Below are 24826 nucleotides of genomic sequence, written 5' to 3'. Positions count from 1 at the left end.
GGAAGAGGTGAGTCCTACCCGCCCGTGCCTCTTACACATAGCGGCTGCTTGTATTTAACGCTGGAGGGGAGCGGAGCACGGGGGACCCAGGCGAGGGAGGGGGGGGAGTCCGACCCCCCTCCCCGCCGCTAGGCCCAATACCCCCGTCCTGCCAGCTACCCCTCCAGCTCGGCGGCCGGCTCCCCGCACCCACGGACGGGCGGGTGCCGCCCCTGGAATTTTGCCGCCTGAGGCAAAAGTTTCACCCCGCCTCATGAGCGGGCCGGCCCTGGTCCTTTCCTTCACCACCATCTCTACTAATCCCTCAAATATGTCCCTCTCCCATCTCGGATATCCCCCTCCCCCTTTACCAGACCACCATCTACCTCAGTCAGATAACTTCACTATAGTATGAAACCCTACAGGCCACATACATACTTAGTACTGACAGGTGGAAAAGCCATTATGATTCAATCGTAGTGAAAGAATCTGTCAGTAACAGTTGATGCATGTATGGCCAGCTTTAGGTTAGGATAACTAATAAGACTGGAGAGAGAAGGTGAAGCAGTTGGTTAGAAACTAGGAGCTCCATAGCAGCAATAATATGCTGCACGGGTGTGTAAGGTAATTTGGGGCTCCGGTGATCGACCGTGAATTACATCTCCCTCCGAGTTGCGATGAGTCGGAGGAGGAATAGTATTTAACGCCACCAGGGAGTTTAGCGGCAGTAGGGAGAGCCGTCATTCGGCTCACCCTGCTCTGAACTCACCAGCGGTGTACTATTACTTATGTGAAGGAACAGTGAAGAGAGAGGGAAGAAGATATTTGCCTCACCAGGATTACATTTTTATTTAGATTTCCTGTATGACAAGAAGACACAGGCCTCAATTCACAGAGCTTTATCAAACACTTTATCAAACGTTTGATAATTTACCTCATGGGTAAAATCTAATTTTGAACTCACTAAGGTGTTATATATTTATTGAACGTTTTATCGGTAAAACATTCGATAAATATATAACACCTTAGTGAATTTAAAATTAGATTTTACCCATGAGGTAAATTATCAAAGGTGTTATATATTTATCGAATGTTTTACCGATAAAACGTTCAATAAATATATAACACCTTAGTGAGTTCAAAATTAGATTTTACCCATGAGGTAAATTATCAAACGTTTGATAAAGTGTTTGATAAAGCTCCGTGAATTGAGGCCACAGACACCCAGCACTAGGGGAAGATGGAAACAAATGTGAATTAGGGAGGGCTGGTGCACACCAAGTGTTTCGGAGCATTTTTCAAATCGACAATGATTTGAAAAGCGCTTGGCTAATGTTACTCTATGAGGGTGTCCCCACAGCAGCGTTGTGATTTTTCCAATATAGTAAACACGCTGCATGTAGCATTTTTTAGGGGGAGCGATTCATTCACAAATCGCTCTGAAAATTGCTTCACAAAATCGCACTCGCAGATTGCTAGTGATTGCTATTGCAATTTTGGCGAGCACTAGCCCAGAGAAAAGAGGGAAGAGACTGAGATGGAACAGAGAGGTTATGTGTATTCCAGTTCCACATCACACAGAGGCTACTTGCCTGTAATATGACTTCTGTCCCTGCCAGTCTCTTACACAAGCTGCCAGCACCCCTTCTGGAGTCTAGGGACTGTCACCCCCAAATCCCCTCGGTGCAGCGGGGGAGCGCTTCCTGGTTGGGGCAGGGCTAACCGCTGCAGCCCTGCCCCACGCGCGTCTGTCAGCGCGTATCTCCGCCTCTCCCACGCCCCTCTCAGTCTTCCTTCACTGAGAGGGGCGGGGGAGAGGCGGCGATGCGCCGCTGATAGACGCGACTGGAGTCAGGGCTGCAGCCGTTAGCCCTGCCTCCAGGAGCGACCAAGTGTACAACCAAGTCTTGCGGGGGTGGGTTTGGGGGTGAAGGGACCCCCGTTTAGCGGCAATTTAGCAGGGGCACACATGCCCCTGCTAACTATGAGCTCTGAAGCGAGATTTATTCTCGCTTCAGAGTCTCTTTAAATATGCAAATAATTCTAAGGGGATGCAGAATTATGCAAATGTTACTACAAATCTATGCAGCTTGAAAATGGGCCAATCAAATCAAATGCTTCACTGCAAGATTTGATTAGTCCATTTACAGTTTAGATTTTCATAATTAGCATATTGAAGAAGCATAGAAAGCCCATTCTCACTTCCCAGGGGGAATAAATGATGGGGAGTCTTCAACAGACTTGGCTAGACTTCCCAATTTCAAAGCCCAGCCATGCCCCCACCCACCCATTCCATGCCTCACTCTGCCTTGCCCATCCCTGCCCCCATACTCCTCAGATAATATTTTCAGGTCTTAAAGGACAAGGAGAGGGATATGGAGGCTACCATATTTACTTCCTTTTAAGCAATACCAGTTGCCTGCCAGTCTTGCTGATCCTCTGCCTCTAATACTTTTTAGCCAGAGCCCCTGAGCAAGCAGGCAGCAGATCAGTTGTTTGACATTATTGTCAGATCTGACAAGATTAGCTGCATGCTTGTTTTTGGTGTCATTAAGTCAGGACTGCCAGCAGGGGCGTAGCAATAGGGGTTGCAGAGGTTGTGACCGCATCGGGGCCCCAAAGGGCCCTCCCTTCACTACAGTATTAGCTCTCTATTGGTGCTGTGCTCATAATAATCACTTCTATAGGTACTTTGAATAGTGTAATCATTAACAAACTGTTCCCCATCCCATTCTTGCACCTCTGACACTGTAGTTGCCATTGGCAGGTTTTAGTGCGCCGTATCAATTGCTATGTATAGAGTGCATTGTAAAACTTGCATTGAGGCCCACAGCTCCTTAGCTACCCCACTGACTGCCAGGTAACTGGTATTGTTTAAAAGGAAATTAATATGGCTGCCTCCATATTCTTCTCACTTCAGGCGTCCTTTACAGCACACCTGAACTGAGAAGGATATTGAGGCTTACAAATGTATTTATTTCTAAACAATGCAAATTGCCTGGCTGTCCTGCTGAGCCTTTACCTCTAATACTTTTAGCTATAGAGGCGGAACAAGCATGCAGATCAGGTGTTTCTGACTGAAGTCTGACTGAATTTGCCTAATGCTTGTTTCAGGCATGTAATTAAGACACTACTGCATGACTGACAGAAAAGTGGTATTTTCTAAAAGAAAATAAATATGGCAGCCACCATATCCCTCTTACTTCAGGTTCCCTTTAAGGCCAATCTCAAGGCCCGGCAGCTATCAGGTTAGTTGGCGAAGGTGGGTTGAAGATGTAAGATGAGAATGACAATTGACAAAAGGTGCCCATTGACGGTACATTTTTTTTTTCATCAGATATGATCTTTCGATATTATTTTAATGATCGTAACTAACCAGAATGCACTTATCGATTGTTCACATTCACTGAATGATTATCGCTTGCCTTCATAAACAGCAAATATTCTATAAAATTTGATCATTAAAAACGCATGGAAAGATCGCATTTGGTGAAAAGATTGTACAGTTAATGGGCACCTTAAAATACCAACTATAGAGACTTGTATGAGCCAAAAACAATTCCTTGGCGAAATAAAAGATTCTGATTGTGATTGTTTGTGACAGCAGACAGTGCTGCTGAGGTAAACAGGCTAGTCTTGCTATATCTATAGGTTTGCAAGGACCCTCTACAGATTCACTTGAAACGTCCTGATTTGCTTCATATTTCTTATGAGTTCAACAGTGGATAAAAGAACATAAAACAAAAATATATATCGATCCTAACAAGTCAAGGTTCTCTGATTTAGAGAGTAGCACGAACTGAGTGAGGATGAATAAGGAGCTTGTGGAATGCCATTATTGAATTACTGATAACTTACAGCCCGAGTGCAAAATTCTACATATGTCTGCAGCATTGAGAAAGCAGCATTTATTCCACCACAGAACAAGCTTTGGCCAAGCCTAGTGCTAAATTCTCGCTTGGCAAACCCTCCGTTTTCATAGTCTGCACAGCAAAGCACCGCTGCTGTGAAAATCAGTTGCCACCACATGAGTTACAGAGAAAGATATCAAAGTGGAACGGGTCAGCCATATAATTTACTATAGAAATTCAATTCAGAAACATTGGGCCCAGCGCCAGCAGCACCAGAGGCAAAAACCTGCGTTCTCTCAGAACGTTACCTGCCAGATGCTGAAAATCACTCCCTCACAGAAGCATCAGCAAACAGCTGAAAGTCTAACCATAAACACTAACAACTGGGCTTATCATTATAAATACAAAGAATGGGGCTCATAGAGAAAAATCGGGAGAAAATGGAGGAGTCCGTGCGACATATCCAAGCTGTGCAGCAGTACAACGTAATCTAGCAAGGATGTGCCCATGTGAGCATTTATACCAAGGGTACCAAGTTAAAAGGAACCCTAAGTGAGAAACATATGGAGGCTGCCATATTTATTTCCTTTTAAAGGGCGTGTACAATGCAAGTATTTATACTTACCTGGGGCTTCCTCTAGCTCCATGAGGAACATGGGCTCCCTCACTATCCTTTCTGGCTGCTCCGTTGTCTTGTAATTCCCCCCCCCCCCCCCCCAGTAATCAGCCGGGAGTATTCTGCACCTGCACAGGCAAAGAACTCCCCCAGGCATGATTACCGGGGGGATTACAAGACAATGGAGTGGCTGGAGAAGATGGCAAGGGAGCCCACACACCTCATGAGGCTAGAGGAAGCCCCAGGTAAGTATATACACACCCATTATACACATCTCAGGTACACTTTAAGCAATATCAGTTTCTTGGCTGTCCTGTTGATCTATTTGGCTGAAGTAGTGTCTGAATCACACACCTGAAACAAGCATGTGGCTAATAAGCTACAACACACTCTAGGCATAAAAACTGAGATAAACTGGCAAGCCTGATGAACTGACTTGTCCAGGGTACATGGCTAAAAGTATTAGAGGCAGAGCAGAGGATCCACAGGACAGCCAGGTAATGCGTTTTGTTTAAAAGGAAATAAATATGGCAGCCTGCATACCCCTCTCGCCTCAGGTTCCTTTTATGTTCTGAAGATCTAGAGCCAGCAGGATTTTTGTAGCGGGATCAGAACAAAATGATGTCACTTTATGATAGTGAGTAAAGCCATTTGAATCATTTGTGTATTCCATTGTAAACCAGGCATAAAAGCTATAGCTTTTAATTTTATAGAGTCATTTAACATGCAGGCAGCTGTTCCAGTCTGTTTTGGCATTCATCGGTGGAAGTTTCAGATTCGTCCAGACTGTATGTGTACGGCCAACAAGAGCAGCAATATGAGGTGCCCAGATAAGCGCGTTCTACTGTTCTGAAAGTCAGATTCTATACTTTGCAGTGTGTTTAACGGCCTTAAGCAAATTTCAAAAATTATAGTGGCTCTTGTTTTTCATAACTTAATTTCTATACTGGTATATACACCACACACTTCCTGACTTCATCACTGTTGGAGTAGTTGGCGTGGCTGTTATAGTTGTAAACGCTCCACTCCCTTCTAGTGATTGGCTTAGGATGTGACTATGGTGCAGCATTGAGAAGCAGCATTCTGGGTACTGGACAGGTGAAAGATAACCTTGGTGAAAGGAGGAGCCGAGAGGTCTGCTTGGTGAGGATGGCCACATAAAAAGCTAAGTTAAGGACCCTTTTGTGTTCATCAAGGAGGGTAGGAGGAAGGAACATTTATTTTATAGCTATACTCTTTAGCTGGTAATCTTATACGTTCCACTCTAAAAAACCCACATCTTACACTAAACAACATAAAACAGCTGTCTGCAAGTTGGGAAAATATTATAAATTATATAAAGTAAACTATAAGTATGCCACAAACCATCAGTTATGAATGAGTATCGGACCTAAAGGCAGTATTATGCAAATTTTGTAAGCAGCATTTAAAACAAAAAAAACCCCAAAGGCCAATGGATTCCCACCAAGGTGGAATTTAATTGGTCCATTCTGAAGCAGCCTATCCCTGGCTTGAGGTTCTAGTGTTCGTACAACTGCAGTTATGTCCACAACGTCAAAGATGAGAAATAATTTTAACAGACTGTTTTAAGAAAATGTAAAAAAAAAATGAAATTAAAACATCTAACGAGACCCTTACCCTCTTCTCATCGGTCACTATGTAGTTGCGGCCATGCTTTTTGGTAAGATGAGGAACCAGTATGTCAAATCTGCGTCTGAACTCACAGAATACCATATTATCAGGGTAGCCTGGAAAAACACAAATGAAACAGATATGGTCATAAATGCACAGTCCAGACACTGTCAAAAATGAGATTAAACTTATCTGAATTCTTAGTCTTAAAGAGAACCAGAGAGGAAGCACCCTCATATATTTTACTACATTTATCAGTGGGAACATGACAGTAAACACCTACCCTGCTTTTAGTTTCATTCTTATCTGCTTAATTAGTCTGTTAGCAGCTGTGATAAGAATCCCCAACTGAGCCTTCAGTCTAGGTTTGACCTGGAAACATAGCTGAGTCACTCTTCTGTGGAGTCTCTTCAAGTCAAAGCCTGCCCCCTCCTGGCTCAGCTTTGTATACTGAGAGCTCTGATGACATGGGAGGGGCTGCTTCTGCTGAGAGAGAAGCTCTGAAACAGACAAGTGTGGCTGCAATATGATCTGTGTGCTCTGTGTGCACTCTGCATAGATAATGATGATGACTGCAGTTTCATTCCTATGAGAGACACTTCCTACACTTCCTGCACATCTTACCAAAATGAAAGCACACAGATGAAAGGCTGCAGCAGCCCTGCTTGTCTACAGTCTCATAGAGGCTAGACAGCACAGCCAGAACAACTCATAAGCCGGAAGCAGAAGGGATATGAGCTGGCGGCCATATTGGATTTTTCCTGGAGCAATAATGGATAAAAAAACACACAAAAAAGGCCCACCAGAGTGGCGAAATCATCAGGTAGAGCATTTATTCTTTACAAGCTATCGACTGATATGTGAAACGTTTATCTCTGGTTCCCTATAAATGTTATCACAGCAAACGTTTAATTTGTAAAATACAGGCGATTCTTATATTTTTGTTATGATTTTTTTTACGGATGAGCTTTCAAATGCGTTTAGGTTTGTATGAAATGGAAGTTTTATACCTGTGGGCTGCAGTGGGGAGGTGTTAACTTGTCGTGTTACATATGGCGCTCCACATCACTTCCTGTTTCCTTCTTCTGGCTTTAAAGGAGGAAGTATCAGAGTAACGTGCCATGTGATATGGAATGCAACAGCCAGAGGCGTCGACAAGGATGATAGCCCCCTGCCGCGGCCTGTGAATACCGGTAGTCGAAACGCACACTTAAGCTCATCCCTACATTTTCTACTTCTGGGCCACGAGCATTGCATTGAATAATTTAGTCAGTTCATACTCTGGGCTTAACGGAGCATTAAGTAATAAGCTTGGGAGAGGGGGCAGTGAAGAGAAGCAAGAAGTTCCCAAAGTGTTAAGGACAAAGCAAATTGACAAAAAAAAGAAAACAAATTGTCACCACTGATTGTTTGTTGTTTAAACTTTCGATGGGTATGATATGGGGGGTGCTGGTACAGACATTAGCCTGATGACTAAAGTAATCATAAACCATGGTTAAGTCACTAAAGGTTTAACTTTGCCAGGCACCACAGACACCTAAGCTACTAGACTGCAGGAGCCTCCACAGACTCGCACAACCACCTTCTAGTTTTGATGCAATGACAGAACCTGACCCCAGTGTGACAGGATATCTGAAAGCCCCTGAATAAATCACATGACAGCCAGGTGTCCTCAGGGTCGGACCTACCATGAAGACACCTGAATCATGTGATTGTCCTGTGCATATACCAAAATCCAGCAGTTTCACTATTTGCATAGAAAATCCAATCAGTTCTTCATCAGGCAGAATCTTTTGAATTACAATTCCAGCTGTGACTTCTTGTCTATGTTAGTGGAAACCGTGTTTTTATTTCCTTAGGCGTGTCTGGTTTTCTAGGTTCTTTAACTGAACCCATTTGCCATCACTCCACTATAGTAAATCAGGTCACAAGTGTTATTTGTTGTGAGCGTCTGCTGTTTTTGTATTTCACCTATGTATAGGCCTGAGAACAATAACGTAACAGGCCGGAACCCTGCGGGGGGTCGTCTCGGGGTGAGTGTTTAGCGTCTGCAGACATACTGCGAAAACAAACCGCAATCCACTTATATGAGAGATTGGAGGCCCTGAATGTGATTGTTTATGTGTAATTAAATCAAGCTCTGAGCTGGTTATTGGAAAAGCAGCTTCTGCTCCTGATTGTCTGTGAATTCCAGTGCAATTGGCAGAAGAGACCGGGCCGCTTATGTTCCCTCTCTCAAGTTGTCTCTCGCTATTGACAGGTGCCACATTCAGCACCAACTCAGCAGGGAACTTGTATTGATTGCACAGCCGGAGATGTGCATTGATTCCCTTCTCTTTTTTTGGTGAGGTGATTGAGTTGTTTCATCTTTTATTTCTCCTTTAACATGGTATAAAAGAAGCCCAAAAGCGGATGATTTCATTGAAAGCGGCAAATAGAAGAAAGGACAACCCAGCACACAATGATAACAATCTGAAGCGTTAAAGGGGTAATTCCTACACGGGTGATGCATGAAGGATTCTTGAGGTGGCAATACACTCATCGATTTTCTCATTTGATTCCTCGCAGATTCGATTCATCTGCTGGGAATTGATCCTCCAAAATGTCAGATCGATCTTTGATAGATTTTGACCAAAATTGATCAAAAGTATTGACCGGACAGGGCGGAAAATTAAAGGCTTTCAGTGGGCGGGGCAAGAGAATTGGCAGATTGATGATCTAGAACTCTGCAGTTCAATTGATTTTCAATAGATTCCCTGCTGGAATCTATTGAAATTGATGCACAGTGTATGGTAGGACTCAGTTTCTTCTAAATCGATTCGTTTCAGAAAAGAATCAATAGTTGTGGAATACTGGGTGGAAATCTACAAGTGTATGGCTAGCTTTTGTGACTTGTAGGAATAAGCCCACTGAAAGATCTTTTTCAAGCATGGAATATGCCTGCAAGCTTGGCTGTCCATCACATGAGAGTGATAGGCAAATGCATCTGCTGGTTTCACATGTGTGATGGTGGAGTGTAGAGAGCCTTATATCTAGAGCAAATAATAGCAGTTTGCCTGAACATTGCTCATAGCTGCCGAGCAATGGAGAGCAAGGTTTTGTGCTGTGGAGTTGTATTTCAGCACTAGGGCACTGCTACCTCTTTACCCCTGGAGGTCCCCCGCTCTCACCAGACATCCATCACTTGCCACTGCTACAGCCATAAATCTCCCCACCACTCATCCGACATCTGCCGCTACCGCTATCGGGCTCCACAGGCACCATCAATCCCCGCTGTGACCCATTGGGAACGCTACCGCTTCGCTTCCTCCTTCCTTTTTGAATACTGAAGACAGGAACCGAACAAAAGCACCTGTACAGCTCCCGCCAGGGCTGCCTACTGGACCACCAGGTAAGCCAAGGGGAGCGGCAATTCCAAGAGAGCCTGGCATGTAGCAGTGGATGTCGGATGAGTGCCAGGTGTCTGGCTTGGCAGCAGCGGTGAGCGTTGGGTGTGGCAGTAGTAGCGACCACCAGCAGATCTTAAAGCAAGTTGACAGATGAAAAAAGAAGAAGGAAGACTGAAGTGTACACAAGAAAGAAGTATACAAAAAATGAAATCACAAAAAAGAATGCAGTTTTTTTTTTTCAATAAAGATTATTTTTTACTTTACAGTGGATAAAAATTGCATTCTATACCCATTCACCTGGAAGGTGATGGAAATCTGGGGGAAAGGGGTCTCCCAGGTTTCACCATAAGCCCAGGACTTATCCCCACATGCATGGCCGTATTGATCTCCACCTCCTACTGGGACCGGAGGTGGGGATAAGCCTCTTGTCCTTGACATGGACTTTGCAGGAGAGGGGCATAAATGTTTCCTCTCTCCTGCCATGTCTCCACACTTCATGGACCACACAGACTGGTATAGCTTTGTGTGGTGGAGTCTTACATGGGTTGTCTGGTATAACAACCTGCATGGGAGGCAAGGAGATAAGGGAAAGTTAAAATGATTGGGGGGGGGGGGGGGGCTTTATAGAAGCAAGAAATCAAGTATTAAAACCTTGTTACTCCCAAACTTTAAACTAAGTATGCCACCAACTTCAGTAGAAGACTATTGAAAGCATATTGTCTACTTCGCTTGCACTCACCTTGTCTGTACATGTGTAGAGCATCCAGAAGCCGAGACCCCCGGAGCTGAGCCCGCAGAAGAGGGACATCCACCTGCATAAACTCTGCATCGAACCGCTCCCCAGACAGGTCTGACTCACTGGAGCCAACACGAGCAGCCGGTACCAGCCGTGCATCACTGTTTGTTTCAACTTTGGGCAGGAAGCAGTAAACAAAGTGGATTTTGGACTTTTTAATGGTGTCAATAAGAGCGTCCTGCAAAAATAAAACAATATTAAACGTTTCCTTGACAAATTACTTAAAGCGGTATTAAAAACTCTGACATAATATTAAATAAAATGTGTTTCCTACTTTTTATAACCCATACAGTCATATTTGCTTTTGTGCACAAATATTATTCATTTACAAATTACAAGTTCCAAAAGTACAGTTTATGTGCTCTAAAAGCTGCCATTGCATTTTATTCATAGCTACAGTATTTATATATTGTAGTGTACCCAGTGACAATTTCTGTAATCTGCACACATTATAAGGAGTTTCCACACTGCCAGGGAATGTTTACATTCCTCTCTTGCTATAGTTAGGTAAAAACAAGATAATGTTATCACCTATTGGGATCTCACTGAAGGGGGTTTTCTATTGAAAAAGTAAATCCTGTGTTTAACTGTTTGAATGCTGTTCTGCTAAAAAGAAATTATGGTAGTATATTATCTGCTGTAAATAATCTTTTAGAGCAAAGGAGAAATGCTGGGTTTCATACCGCTTTAAGGGGAATGTATTTTGTCTACCTTGCTCTAAAATGTATGCCAAACTGAGAAAAGTTATGAAAGAGGTTGTGAAAGCGTACTGCGGTACCTTTATGTCAGCAGTACTGTATACCTACGGTATATTTCAGTGGAGCCATACAATATTAAAGAATTCCACAAAATATAAAATAAAGAGATTTCCAATGTTCTATCGGTTGTTGTAAACAATTTACAAACGTACGTTTGCCCCCGCCCATAACCTGCTTTGACAGATCACTTAATTAAGCTTTTCTGACTGAAAAGTTAGTGTGTTTTTGGCTCGGTTTAATGATCTAAAATACTGTATATACTTGAATATAAGTCTAGAAATTTAGGTCTGATTCACTTCATAAAAGTATAGGGGTCGACTTATACACGAGTCACGGGCAACACTGAGCACTCTGAGTAATGTGTGTACAAATAGTGACATTCCCAGTTACAGCAATTTACCCAGTGGTAAGTTTGAGGAAAGGAAATGCCAAGAAAACACAGGTCTGAAAGTCCTGGCCACAACAATTAACAAGGAAAGGGGCAGAGGGGAAATAATGGGCTGCATAAAAAGGAGTGAATAATTGCAGCACTTGGGGGCCTTAAAGAGGTATTGGCTGCAATTAAAGGACAAGAGGAGTTAATGGTTGCAATACTGTATGCCGTGCAGTCATTAACCTCGCCTAGTCCCCAAGTTTAGCCATTAACCTCTTATGGGTAGACTTATACTTGAGTCAATAAAAAATTCCAGCTTAAGAGGGTTGAATATTAGAGTCAACTTATACACGAGGTCATAGTTACTTGCATTCGAGTATATACTGTATGTTGTCTCTACACCTTTTGCTGTGCTAAGAAAAATATAAAAGATGGGCAAGTTCTCCTAGGTAAAGTCTAGAACTCTTTAAAGGGAACCAGAGATGAACGTTTCACACAAAATAAACATATCAGTCGATAGCTTGTAAAGAATAAATGCTCTACCTGATAATTTCGCCGCTCTGGTGTGCCTTTTTTAGTGTTTTTTATCCATTATTGCTCCAGGAAAAATCAAATATGGCCGTCGGCTCATATCCCTTCTGCTTCCGGGTTATGAGTTGTTCTGGATGTGCTGTCTAGGCTATATGAGACTAGGCTGCTATCTAGGCTATATGAGAAAGGCTGCTACAGCCTTTCATCTGTGTGCTTTCATTTTGGTATGATGTGCAGCTGCCTGTAGGAAATGTCTCTCATAGGAATGAAACTGCAGTCATCATCATTATCTAGTGCACACAGGGATCATATTGCTGCCACACTTGTCTGTTTCAGAGCTTCTCTCTCAGCAGGAGCAGCCCCTCCCATGTCATCACAGCTCTCAGTATGCAAAGCAGGAAATCTGAGCCAGGAGGTGGCAGGCTTGGGCTTGAAAAGCCTCCACAGAAGAGTGACTCAGCTATAATGATTCCAGGTCAAACCTAGACTGAGCCAGTCGGGGATTCTTATCACAGCTGCAAATAGACTAATTAAGCCGATAAGAATGAAATTAAAAGCAGGGTAGGTGTTTACTGTCATGTTCCCACTGATAAATGTAATAAAATACATGAGGGTGCTTCATCTCTGGTTCTCTTTAAGGTGACATCTCTAGATCTGACATTCAAGGTAGCTGTATCAACAGTGACCTCTCCAATTCATTCTCAGGCATTAATTACATTTCTAGCTAAAAACAACAGTACGGCCACCATTTAGCAGCATCCTCATTTTAGTTACAATTTAAACCATATTCTAACTTTAAACATACATGGATTACAAAAAGATGTCACAGTGACATTGCTCCAAGATTAGGCCACTCTGGGTAACAGTAGAACTATCACTTAAAGTGTACCCGAGGCAACATGTGACATGATCAGATAAACATATTTATGTACAGTGCAAAACATAAATAATCAGGCTGTTTACTTGTTTTTTGCTGCCTGCAAGAGTTAATTTTCAGGCATGTAAGTGACAGCTTCTGTCTTGTCGGTACCTTGTCGGAAATATAGTAAACATCACTGATAAGAGCAAGGCCGGCCCAAATACCAGGGCTGATTAGAAGAAAACAGAGTGGCTGGAGAGGACGGCAAGGGAGCCCACAAACCTCATGGTCATCATGGGGCTGGAGGAAGTTCCAGGTAAGTATAATTATACCCTGTATAGTGATCTCAGGTTCACTTTAAAGAAAGCTCACAATTGGGTCTTACCCTCAGTCATTTTTAATTGTCACCTCACCTCTAGTCTATGAGATCTTGAGAGCTTTCCCTTTATATACGGGTGTCTCTATTACATAACAGTTTGTGTCTTATTCTGTACAGCTCCCTCAAAAATGTATGTGCTATATAAATGAATAATAATAATAAAGAACTGTATAAGAAGATTTCCATGTTCAGGTAGAAGCCTCCAGAGTGCAGATATAAGTTTAGCTTCACTCACCACTTGAAGTTTAATCTGGATACAGAGAGACTTCTTCTTGACAGCTGCCACGCCTGTAGTGAAGGTTTTCCTCATGCTGGTGGCTCTCCGCAGGGCCAGCTGGGATCCTCCTTCTAGACCAGCCACTGAACCCGACAAGACTGTCGCTGTGCCTGTTCTGCCAGCAAATAAGCTGCTAATTATTTTCCTGCAGTGAAGTAAAAGACATACTGTTAGAAATCCATACAATTAAAACCTGACTGAAGGCACAACAGCACGACTGTGATAAGAGTTTTCCCATCGCCTTCTCACCAATATTCTCGGGTTCATTTCAAGGATAAAGCAAGCCCCCCTGAACTATTCAGAAAGTAAGCACTACCAGCAATACTACAACTACAAGCAAACAGAATAGAAGACTCTTGTGAGGGAAACCTGCTGACTGCTGTATCACAGATTGTTATGGTCAGATGAGCAGCCACTGGAAACATTTAAAGAGAACCAGAGACGAAATAAAGAAAAGATTTTATACATAACTGGGGCTTCCTGCAGCTCCCACACCGCCATCCTCCACTGCCCACAGCTACGAGAACCGGCCCCCCCCCCCCGCTTTTCTGTCAGTCGGAGTCAGTCTAGCGTAGGAGAAGTACGCCGTTTGTGTATCTCTCCAGCAGCTGCTGGAGAGACATGTAGAGGGTGCACTTCTCCTGCGTAGCTGGCTCCGATGACATCAGTGACGGGAGCCGGTTCTCGTAGTTGCAGGCAGTGGAGGGTTGCAGCGTGGGAGTGATCCGTGCGTATGGGGCTGGAAGAAACCCCAGGTATGTATAAAATATTTTCTTTATTTCGTCTCTGGTTCCCTTTAAAGAGAACCCGAGGTGGGTTTGAAGAATATTATCTGCATACAGAGGCTGGATCTGCCTATACAGCCCAGCCTCTGTTGCTATCCCAAACCCCCCTAAGGTCCCCCTGCACTCTGCAATCCCTCATAAATCACAGCCACGCTGCTGACAAACAGCTTGTCAGAGCTGGCTGTGTTTATCTCTATAGTGTCAGTCTGCTGCTCTCCCCGCCTCTTGAAGAACTCCAGTCCCCGCCTGCATCCCTTCCCTCCCTGCTGATTGGAGGGAAGGGACGGGGGCAGGGACCGGAGCTATGCAGGAGGCGGGGGAGCAGCTGAGACTGACACTACAGATGTAAACACAGCCTCACAGCATGGCTGTGATTTATGAGGGATTGCAGAGTGCAGGGGGACCTTAGTGGGGTTTGGGATAGCAACAGAGGCTGGGCTCTATAGGCAGATCCAGCCTCTGTATGCAGATAACATTCTTTAAACACACCTCGGGTTCTCTTTAAGGAAGAAGATCTTTACCTCAGCAAGCTGATGTAAATTGGTTAACCAATATAAAAGAAAAAGGGGGGGGGGGGCATACTCCTCTTTAAATATCTGGACAATGATTTATTATTAAAGGACAATTGAAGTGAGAGCGACATAGAGGCAGCCACATGTATTTCCTTTTAAACAATTCCAGTTGCTTGGCTGTGCTGCTGATCTATTTTGATGCAGTAGTGTCTGAATCATCTGCATGCTTGTTCAGGGTCTATAACTTAAAGTATTAGAGGCAAGATCAACAGAACAGTCAGGCAATTCACATTGTTTAAAGGGGACCTCCAGACGAAAAAATGCCAATCTATTTACTGCGACGGGGAGACAGGAAAGGCGGGACCAGGCTGAGTTGAGTGATGTGAGATCTTCGGGACGGCTTCACAGGACAAGACAGAGACATTCACGGGACAAGATAGAGACACCGTGTGCAGGTAAGTAGAACTTATTTTTACAGCAAGGATGCCGGATTTTGTTAGTCAGTCTGGAGGTCTCCATATCCCTCTGACTTCAGTTGTTCTTTAAAGCACAAAGTCCAGCTTTAGCTTGTAGTAAACCTATGTAGTTATTTAGTTTGGTAAAGCAACAGGTATGGTCATAAAGAAATTCCTTCTTTCATGGATTTTTTTTTGCAGAAAAATTATTTTTTAAGGAAAAAACTACCCTTATATTACTTGAAGAAAAGCTGATATTTTGTAAGCCCCTTCCCCCTCTCCAAATGTGGGTAAAACGTGGGGGGTCGGCTTATCTGCACCGGCCACTACGGATTCTGCTTATGTGCGGTGCACCCCTATGCAGAATATGCATTTGAAAGGTAACTGTTACACTAATTATGTCTTCCAGCAGTCCTTGGGTCTCCCTTGCAGCTTTGAACTTCCCATGAGACTTCCAAGTTCGCTGTGGGCAGATGACAGTGAGCCTGGAGCTCTAGCAGCTAGGTAGGCTTACTGCAGGGAAAATGGAAGGACTGCTGCCAGAGCCAGGGGAGGGAACTACAGCTACTGGCAGGCTTCCAACAGGTACTTCACATAGCAAGGTCACGCCTCTAATGTGTGCTCTGCATATGGGGCTACAGGAAGACATTGGGGGGTGTGGGCTAAGCCATGAGTCACCCATTGTATCCAGTTATTTAAGGCAATAGTGGAGGGAGTGGGATTATCTGCTGGGGCAGCTTTTGAGCAATTATATCAATTATCCATTACAGAAGGAAGGAGGGATAACTGCTATAAGGACGACATGAGTGGTGACAGCATAAAGAATTACAGAGTGGCTTACAGTAGGCAGGGTAAGGATGGGGACAAGACACTCAGTAGTGGCTGACACCTATAGACCCAGCATGCCAGATCTGTAAGCAGTCTTGGGAGACACCTAAACATTCTAGATTCCTGGCCGAGGTGGCCCCGAATGGAACCCTTGGCAGAGTTGCATCTGGAAGGTCCACCTAGCTTTCCTGTCCAGGTTTCCTTGAATCTCTAGAGTTTTTAGTTGTTCTTCGACTTTACTAAACTCAGCCTACTGTCAGCAAAAATTACATTCTAGCAGAGTGCCTCACATATACCCACTATGGTTTATAAGTTCTCAAGAAAACGCCTCCTCCCTGACCTGGCATTTAGTGTAATCAAGCTACGGTAGAAATGCTTCCCATTGTTGACCATCAATATAGAATGGAGGATTTTTAAAGAAGTTGATTTGCTGAGTTTGCTAAATGAGTGTCTTCTGCATATGGTCACCTGTACTAAGAACAATACAGGTTAGTAAAAGACATCATCACACTGACTTTTGGGAGTCTTGCAGCAGAGCAGCAGCGTTCTGAGAGGCGGGGTTCTGCTTCACATAGTTCAGCCACCCGGTGGCATTGTACTCCACCCAGTTGGTGCCATAGCTGTGCCCCAGCAGGAAGTGGCGCTCCTTATTGCTTCGGAGTAATGGCTTCTTACCTGGTAACAAAGGGTAACAAAGAAATTATGCACTATTAGAGATAAAGACATTTCACAATGGTGGAAGAAAACAAAAATCGATTACCTCTAACTTTTTGACCTACAGCATTTATCAATGCTGATAAATCCAAAAAAATCAAAGCCCAGTATTCATTTAGTAAAGTGTAAAAAAAACTGTTTGTGTTGCTGACAGCATCCAGTTGGTTGCTAGGGGCCCCTTCACATTATTGCTGTTGTGTCACGTTGCATAGAAGTGGCGTAAATGCAATGATTGTTCTATGGGGCGGTCACGTTGATGCGGTGCGGCTGGTACCAATGCAGTAACACACTGCATGCAGTGCGTTAACAAGACGGAGCACGGGATAACATAGGGAGTGAGGGATACTTGTATGGTACTGTATGCCTCACTTCATGGGCACACTGTCAAGGTGCAATGCAACCTCTCAGCAACACTACAGTGCAATTGAAGAATAATCACACCACAACTGATTCAGCTTAGTGCACAAGGAGCTTACAATTGAGGGTAGATGGCTTGAGGGCAACAATACACAATTCTACCTCCAAACACTGATAACTGAGGTCCAGTCTCTTGGAAAAAGCACTAAAAAGCGGGGTTGCTACTCACAAAATCAAATTCCATTTACCCACTGCTCTGTGTTTATTAGGTAGTCTACAAGCTGTCTGCATTGCAAGCATCCAATATATAATAATTGTTTCTGCTGTAATAAATCGTATTTCAGTCAGTCTGGGTCTATTCTGGTACATTGCCAACAAGAGGGAAGCTTGTTATCTCTCGTCCCACATTCCTGCTCCTCACTGATTGGTTGAGGGCAGTCCAGTGTGACAAGGGTGAGAAGGGAAATACACCTCACTCATCTGCAGAAGCTGCTGAAATACGATCATCTATGCTGTGCTCACATGTGTTTACAAAGCAATCTAGATATGGCAGTGCAGTATCTAGGGAAAAAAAAAAGAGTAAGGGAGGAAATGACATCAGGATTGGCTTCAGTCAAATACCGACTAACAGCTTGTACAAAAAAAACACATTTGGACAAGCACCATAAAGGAATATTATTGATATTGAGGTCCCCCACCGTAAATAAGGGGCCAATTGTAAGGAATGTGCTCATGGGCAATGAGCTAATACATTGGGTAAAGGAGAAAAAAAAAGTGCCCAGAAATATAGCACCAGACCATACATTTAATCAAAATGGTATAAATCTTTATTGGGAACAAAGCTTACACAATAAAATCAATGAAAATCACCAAAGGTGAGAAAGGCGGGGGTACAATTGTCATATTGATCAATTAGAATTATACCACATAAAATATGCAATCCTCAAAATCTCAAATTATATACATAAGTAAGCAAACATATAAATAATAAGGTGCAATATCACATGAAATAAATAGACGTATGTTGAGTAAAGTGAACAGTGCCTGGCCAAAAAGGCAAATATTATATATGCTGTATAGACAATTGATACAACACTCCCAAAGAGCACAAGTTGGGGAGTGCACAAAATATTTCCTCTATCAACATAGTTTTAAAGTTCTACTGTGCAAGGGTGAAAGAAATCAAGTGATAAACTTACATTGAGAAGGATGAGAGGAGACCGCCGCCTGCAGGTCTTCTCTCATTCTCATCTCATCCTTCTCAATGTAAGTTTACCACTTGGTTAAATAAAGAATATGGTTGGGTTTTGTTTTAAATACCTCTCGTCACATGTGATCAATATGACAATTGTACCCCACCGTTCTCACCTTTGGTGATTTTAATTGATTTTATTGTGTAAGTTTTGTTATAATCAAAATGGTATAAATCTTTATTGATATGTATAGTCTGGTGCTATATTTATGGGCGCTTTTTTCTCCTTTACCCAATGCAACAGCTTGTACAATTAGCTAGCTGACTTGGAGGTTGATTCACTTTGAAGGACGAGATCCCCGCACTTTGGCCCTAGGCTGCCTGTCAAGTGACAGACAGCCTATTGGGCCAATCAAAGTGCACAAACAAGAAAAAAAAAACATACCACAGAGAGATCTGAAGCAGCTCATGCATATAACTCACTCAGGCATGCAATTACTGCTCTGGCCTGCGGATCTCCATCCCAAGCCTGACTCGGGATTATCGCTAAGGCGGTTAAAGAATATGGTTGGGTTTTGTTTTAAATACCTCTTGTCACATGTGCCATACAACGCAGTAAAATAGCACGTGAAGGACTCGGTCTGTATGTGTTTTGTACTTGAACTGTTTGCAAGAAGTGACAATAGGTCTACGAAAGTTCTCTTTTATTCAGACCATTTGTATATCCAAAGGTAAATAAGGCAGTCTCAATGTGATGTTATCGGTTTGAATTTATGACAGTTTTTGCTGCTAACCAAATGGCTTTTTCAGTCCAAGTGAGGTGAATGTTCTAATACAAATGTGGATTGTATTTACTGATTTTCAGATACCAGGTATTATGCTGCCGTCAGCCAGAATGACAGGCAGACTGCTCATATGAAATGAATATCTGTATACTGTAGAATGCTGGAAAACCTTGAATGATTGACAAAGCAGGGAAGCCCCAACCGGAGTATTACCCATGATGGGAGCCACTAACTGGGGTAAATAGTGAGAAATATTTGGAGTCATCCCCATTCAGTGCTTGTGTTTGACACTTTCCAGGGAAAACGTTTTAAAAACATTTCTGTGATGTATCACTGAGGTGCAGAAAGGCTATGGGGCTGACAGAATTGAAAACATCCTCAGGTACTCTATGTATTAATTAAACCATTGAGTGTGAGAGTGAGTTTGTGTGTGGCTGTGTCGGAAAGGACACTGTGAGAAGCTGGTTCAGAGTCTGTGTAGCAGCGTCTGGTTGCACAGCCCGAACAGAGTAGGCGGTGGTTTGGAGTAGATAGTTTGCATGTGGAAGAAGTAGCGCAATGCCTGGGGGGGGGGGGGTGTACGCCGCTTCAGGTCAGCTACGGTAAACTGATTTTCTTTCCACTTAGCGATTATGACCCCAACGGAATACTGGAATATTCAGAAGATTAGAAATACTTCTGCAACCAATGTCATTAGTATGTTTTCCAACTATAAGGTTTCAAGTGTTGAGAAGTCTTTACTTTTCAACAATCATCTTGTGTGATACTGAGTCATTTAGAATTAAACCAGTTTATAATTTGCACTGGGCAGGATTGCTTTCTAAATACTGACAATTTTCAGTTGGTTTAATGGCTTTCCATGCCTTTTTGCACCTCTTTTTTTTTTCAATATTTTTCCCCTTTGTCATTCCACTTTACTACACATAAACGTCATTTATGGTTATATTTTTATTTATGGAATTAAGTGTTTTGATTTTTTTTTGTATGTGTGGATTTATTGGGTTGTTACCAACATTTGGTGTTAAATAGTAGTGTAAAAGAGCACTTAATGTATTTCTAATGGGGCTTTTGACATCAGATTGATTGTGCTGGGATTTTGATCCAATATTACCTGGTTCTGAGTCCTGCATTTATTATGTATGTTCTCCTTTTGTTCCTAGCTAGGGATGATCAATAAGATGCAAATATTTCCAAGTTCATGCCTGACTTTGTAAATATGTATGTACATTTCTGCAACTTGAAAATGGACCAATCAATTTAAAACCTGGGTTAGACTTGATAAGTTAATTTTCAAGCTGCATACATTTGCATGCAAATTTACATAATCCTGCATGAAATTGAAAGTATTTGCATTTCATTAATCATCCTTATTCCTAGCATCCAGTGATCCGCATGAAAATCACAATGAGGCTCTTGCACACTACATGCGATTCTGAGTTTTTATTCCGATTAAAAAACATAGCAGCATGCAGTATGGAGTCAAAACACGGATCAGATAATAAATAAAATCGGAATCGCATGTAGTGTGCAAGAGGCCTGAAATTGCATCAAAATGGCAATTGTGTTTATATGATTTGTAGTGGAAAACAGCCCTTTTCTGCTTTTTTTCTCTTCAGTTATATAGAAATTTGTTGTCTTGTTTTGCCCTGATTTTGATTATATATGCACTCTTATTACATGCTATTTACCCTCTACTGTATTTGATCATTGCCCTTATTTTACGTTTATACTCTGTAAGCCTAAATACCTAATTGTTGAACAGAATTGAAGTTACTGAGAAAAACGTTGACCTGTTCAATACTTATTTTCCCTGTTGTACAACATAACTCCATTTTACAGTCACAACTTCTAAGAAAGGCTACTGCAGCATTATTTTATAAATAATTTGTCTTGACTTGCCGTAAAAAAAAAAGGTATTTAAAAAAAAAAAATGAATAAATGAAAAGGTAAAATTACTACCACTTACACAAACAGACAGTAAGCCTGAAGTTATCCCTAACTGGCATATTTTGTTTAATGATTTACAAATCCATATCATCTAATTGGAAAACCAATAAAAGAGCATATTTAAAGCTAAACACGGGTCTCGCTCCATTTTCATTGACAAATTTAGCCGCTTTGCTTTAATTAACATTTGAGTCACTTAATAATGTCCTTCACTGAATAAATGCACGGTTTAAGTAAAGCTTGTGAAACTAGGTTTACATATTGACTGGGGACATTCAAAGTAACTAAATTTTAAAATTAAGGTTGTGCTAAATTATTTCATGAATACGTTTTGTAAACGCTCACTCGATTGGCTATTTATAAGGCACAGAATAACTATGGAGAGATCATCTACTTTTAGCACAACCTGCCAGAAAGGACCCTTTCCCACTAGCTAACGCATGCACGAACCCGATTTTGTGCATGCATTACAACGCAAGGCATGACAACGGGAAGTGCTTTGATGCGTATCAGTGATGCTAGTTCCAATTCACCCGACGGGAAATCGCTTGCGTAGTGTGATTAAATGTTCCCGGAGGAGTTACAAGATACCGCTCTGGAATGCTTTAACTAACGTGAATGGTAACATGAAAGTTAGTAGATTTTCATGTCACCTTGCATGTGGTCCATCAGAACGGGCAACACAGAACCTAATGTGAAAGGAGAGTTAGTGCATTGTCCTTCATCGGATTCAAATGACTGCAAGCAAGAAGACTATACAATACTACACATAGAGGGTGTGATAATAATGGAGTCCGAGGACCTTCCAAAGGACACAAAAATGAGACAGGGACACCAGGAGACCCTGATAGTGTAGCACGTTGAGGGTATGGGACACTCAACAGTATGTGCAGAAAACAAGAATAGGTTGCAAGACCAGCCACCACAGTGTAACAGCTGGTGAGGAAAGCCCGTCCTCACTCGAGTTCTTTGGTCTTCGTCAATGTAGGTCGCTCTACAAGAAAAGAAAAAGCAGTCCAAGGAACCAACATACATGGCCAACACTCCGAGCAGGGGGGGTTGGTGTGGGATATTACTGGATTACTGGAAGGGAGGAAGCGCCCCAATATGTGATGTGTGGAATGGATATTGTAAGCTGTATAAAACATACATAAATAGGCTTACCTCTAAAAAAGGGGGTAGCCCAAAAACAGTAATAACATTTTTAATAGAAACTGCATGGGCAAACTTGGCCCTCCAGCTGTTGAGGAACTACAAGTCCCACAATGCATTGCAGGAGTCTGACAGCCACGTTCATGACTCAAAGGCAAATGCATTGTGGGATTTGTAGTTCCTTAACAGCTGGAGGGCCAAGTTTGCCCATGCCTGAACTAGACACTTAAATGATAACGCGTTTCGCGGATCGCAGTCCGCTTCCTCAGATCAAATAACAAAAGTGTCTCAATACTAGCGATTTGAAAGCAGTGAGTGCTCCCTGCTTGCAAATCACTAGTATTAAGACAATACTACACAAGAGATGAGCCCAGCATACAGATACCTGCTGAAATGATTATTCACTATCACACTGGACAACACTCTGTAGACAGTGACAAGGAGATGGAAAGGAAAGCGGAAGCAGGAGGTTCCCCACAATGCGCAGAGTCACAGCAATGAACCAAACCATTCTGCCATGAATGAATGACTAACTTTCGTCCATGTTTTGATGGGTACCTATGATAGGAAAGCTTTAACAGACAAACTGAAATGATCACTTGTGATTGCTTCAGCCATTAACATGTTAATGTTCATATGTACCAGAATTCTTCCCTTATAATAGGTAATTATGGTTAACAAGTTCATCCTGAAATAAAAGTATAAATAAAACATACATACAGGGGTAATTATGTGTCACAGGGTCACCCTGCGACACTGTTATGGCCCATACTCACGGGCGAGAAATGTGGCCTGTCGCCAGCACACGTGAGCGTGTGGGCGACAGGCCGGCGACAGCTTCTCGCCAGGTCCCTCCGCGTACACACGCGGAAGAGGGACCAGCGGCAAGGCGGAAGCTGTCGCTGACGTTCCTCCACCCCCCGCCGGAAGCTCACCGGAAGGTCTGTGTACCTACATGGAGGTTGCTGTCGCTAGTCCGCGTACTCACGCGGACTAGCGACAGTTGCGGCGGGGGGGCAGCGGCGACTGTCGCCATGCGATTGAAAGTTTCAATCGCATGGCGACATGAGCGGCGGGCGACAGTTCGGGGTGCGCGCGTGTGCGACGGCCCATACTCACGGGCGACCTGTCGCCGCAACACGCGCGCGCCGCGTGTTGCGGCGACAAATGTCACTCGTGAGTATGGGCCATTAGAGGGCACCCACTCCTACATTCAGGCCGACCTCCCCCTCCCCCCCTTCCCAACCAATACTATCTCAGCATTCCAAAATGTACACACAGCAACCTTTAACAAAGACAGTAATAAAAACAGTGGTAAAAATGTACAAACGTTGCAAAAATGAAGGATACCAGTTTCCAAGACAAGAGACATGACATTTATATCGCGCTTTTCTCCAGGCAGACTCAAAGCACCAGAGCTGCAGCCACTAGGGTGCGCTTAGTAGGCAGTAGCAGTGTCAGGACTAGTTCACACTGGCGATTTTTCAGTGATGTGCTGATCACCGGCGATCAGCAAATTGCTGCTGCTAATGCAAGCCAATGGTAGCATTCACACTGTAGCGATCGCCAGTGATTATCGATTTGCTGATGGTGCATGCAGCATTTTTGGAGTGATTGCATTGCAATGTTATAGAATCACACCTAAATCGCTTTCGTGTACAGTGAAAACACAGCTTTTTGCTGATCGCCAGCAATCAGCAAAACGCTACCAAAGCACCAAGTGTGAACTAGCCCATAGGGAGTCTTACCCAATGTCTCCTTACTGAATTGGTGCTGTTACACTGAACAGGAAGAATACTGGTCTCCTGTGTCAGAGGCAGAGCCCTTAATCAGTGCACGGTCTTGTCTACAACAAAGAGCAATATTTTGCACAAAAGCTAGTTCAACCTGACATTTCATGCTTCAAAAACTTTGATTGGGGGCATGCTGGGGTTCTGCAGTGGCATCTTAGTATGAAGCATGATGTGTGCATTCCCTTTGTGAAAAGTTCAGAACCCCAGTATGCAGCCAATTAAGGTTTGTAATGCACAAAATATCTGCTTGCTTTGTGTTAGGTAGCACAAAAATCAGTTCACGGACTAAACAGTGTCAAGGTGAAACTGCTTTTATGCAGAATACTGCAAGTTCTTCTAAACTAATAATTTCCATGTAAACAACATTTGTGTTTTGATTTGTTTTTATTATGTGTTCGATCTAGCCACACCACTTTAGCACCTGCACTTTCTGTTTAAGGTTCCCGCAATATTAATGTTTTACTTTTGTTTACCCACTTTTTCATTTTGTCTTAGTTGATAGCTATAAACACCTCTGCCCAAACCTCCCTGGTCCTCTCTGTGTTGCTGTGTTCCTCTTCCCACCAGCTGTATCTTCGAGTCTCCTTGGCAGTACTCGGGTATACGAATGCTTCCGAAGACGAGTGGCTCCCACACCATCCTTCATTCCCGTTGCCGAGCAGTAACCTATCCTTCCCCAAGGAGTTACGACAAGGGCTTGTGGTTCTGCACATGAAAGAGTACAACCCCGCCCGTGCAGTAAGCTGGAGACACTCCGTGCTACTGTGTAGGAGCGGCCATGCTTTTGCAGGTGCAGCACAGCTGCAGTCATGCCAGAGGATTAGCATGGCCCAGGTGATCCCGGAGGGTCCCAGTGTGACTCTCTT

At 43.1% G+C, this 24826-nt stretch overlaps 1 protein-coding gene across 24 annotated transcripts in view; it reads right to left on the bottom strand.

Moving 5' to 3' along the window:
- Positions 1–24826, bottom strand: part of MYO18A (myosin XVIIIA) — a 488146-nt gene that overhangs the window by 187831 nt on the left and 275489 nt on the right. For all 24 annotated transcript variants that reach the window (XM_068270111.1, XM_068270110.1, XM_068270109.1 and 21 more), the window contains 4 exons: positions 16536–16695; positions 13399–13585; positions 10207–10441; positions 6085–6194 (listed from right to left, as the gene is read on the bottom strand). In XM_068270111.1, coding sequence (XP_068126212.1) covers positions 6085–6194; positions 10207–10441; positions 13399–13585; positions 16536–16695 — 692 coding nt within the window. The remainder of the gene's footprint in view (positions 1–6084; positions 6195–10206; positions 10442–13398; positions 13586–16535; positions 16696–24826) is intronic.

The sequence above is a fragment of the Hyperolius riggenbachi genome, chromosome 2 (assembly GCF_040937935.1).
Source record: "Hyperolius riggenbachi isolate aHypRig1 chromosome 2, aHypRig1.pri, whole genome shotgun sequence".
In the NCBI taxonomy this organism is placed as follows: Eukaryota; Metazoa; Chordata; class Amphibia; order Anura; family Hyperoliidae; genus Hyperolius; species Hyperolius riggenbachi.
This window is presented reverse-complemented; position numbering and strand designations above follow the sequence as displayed.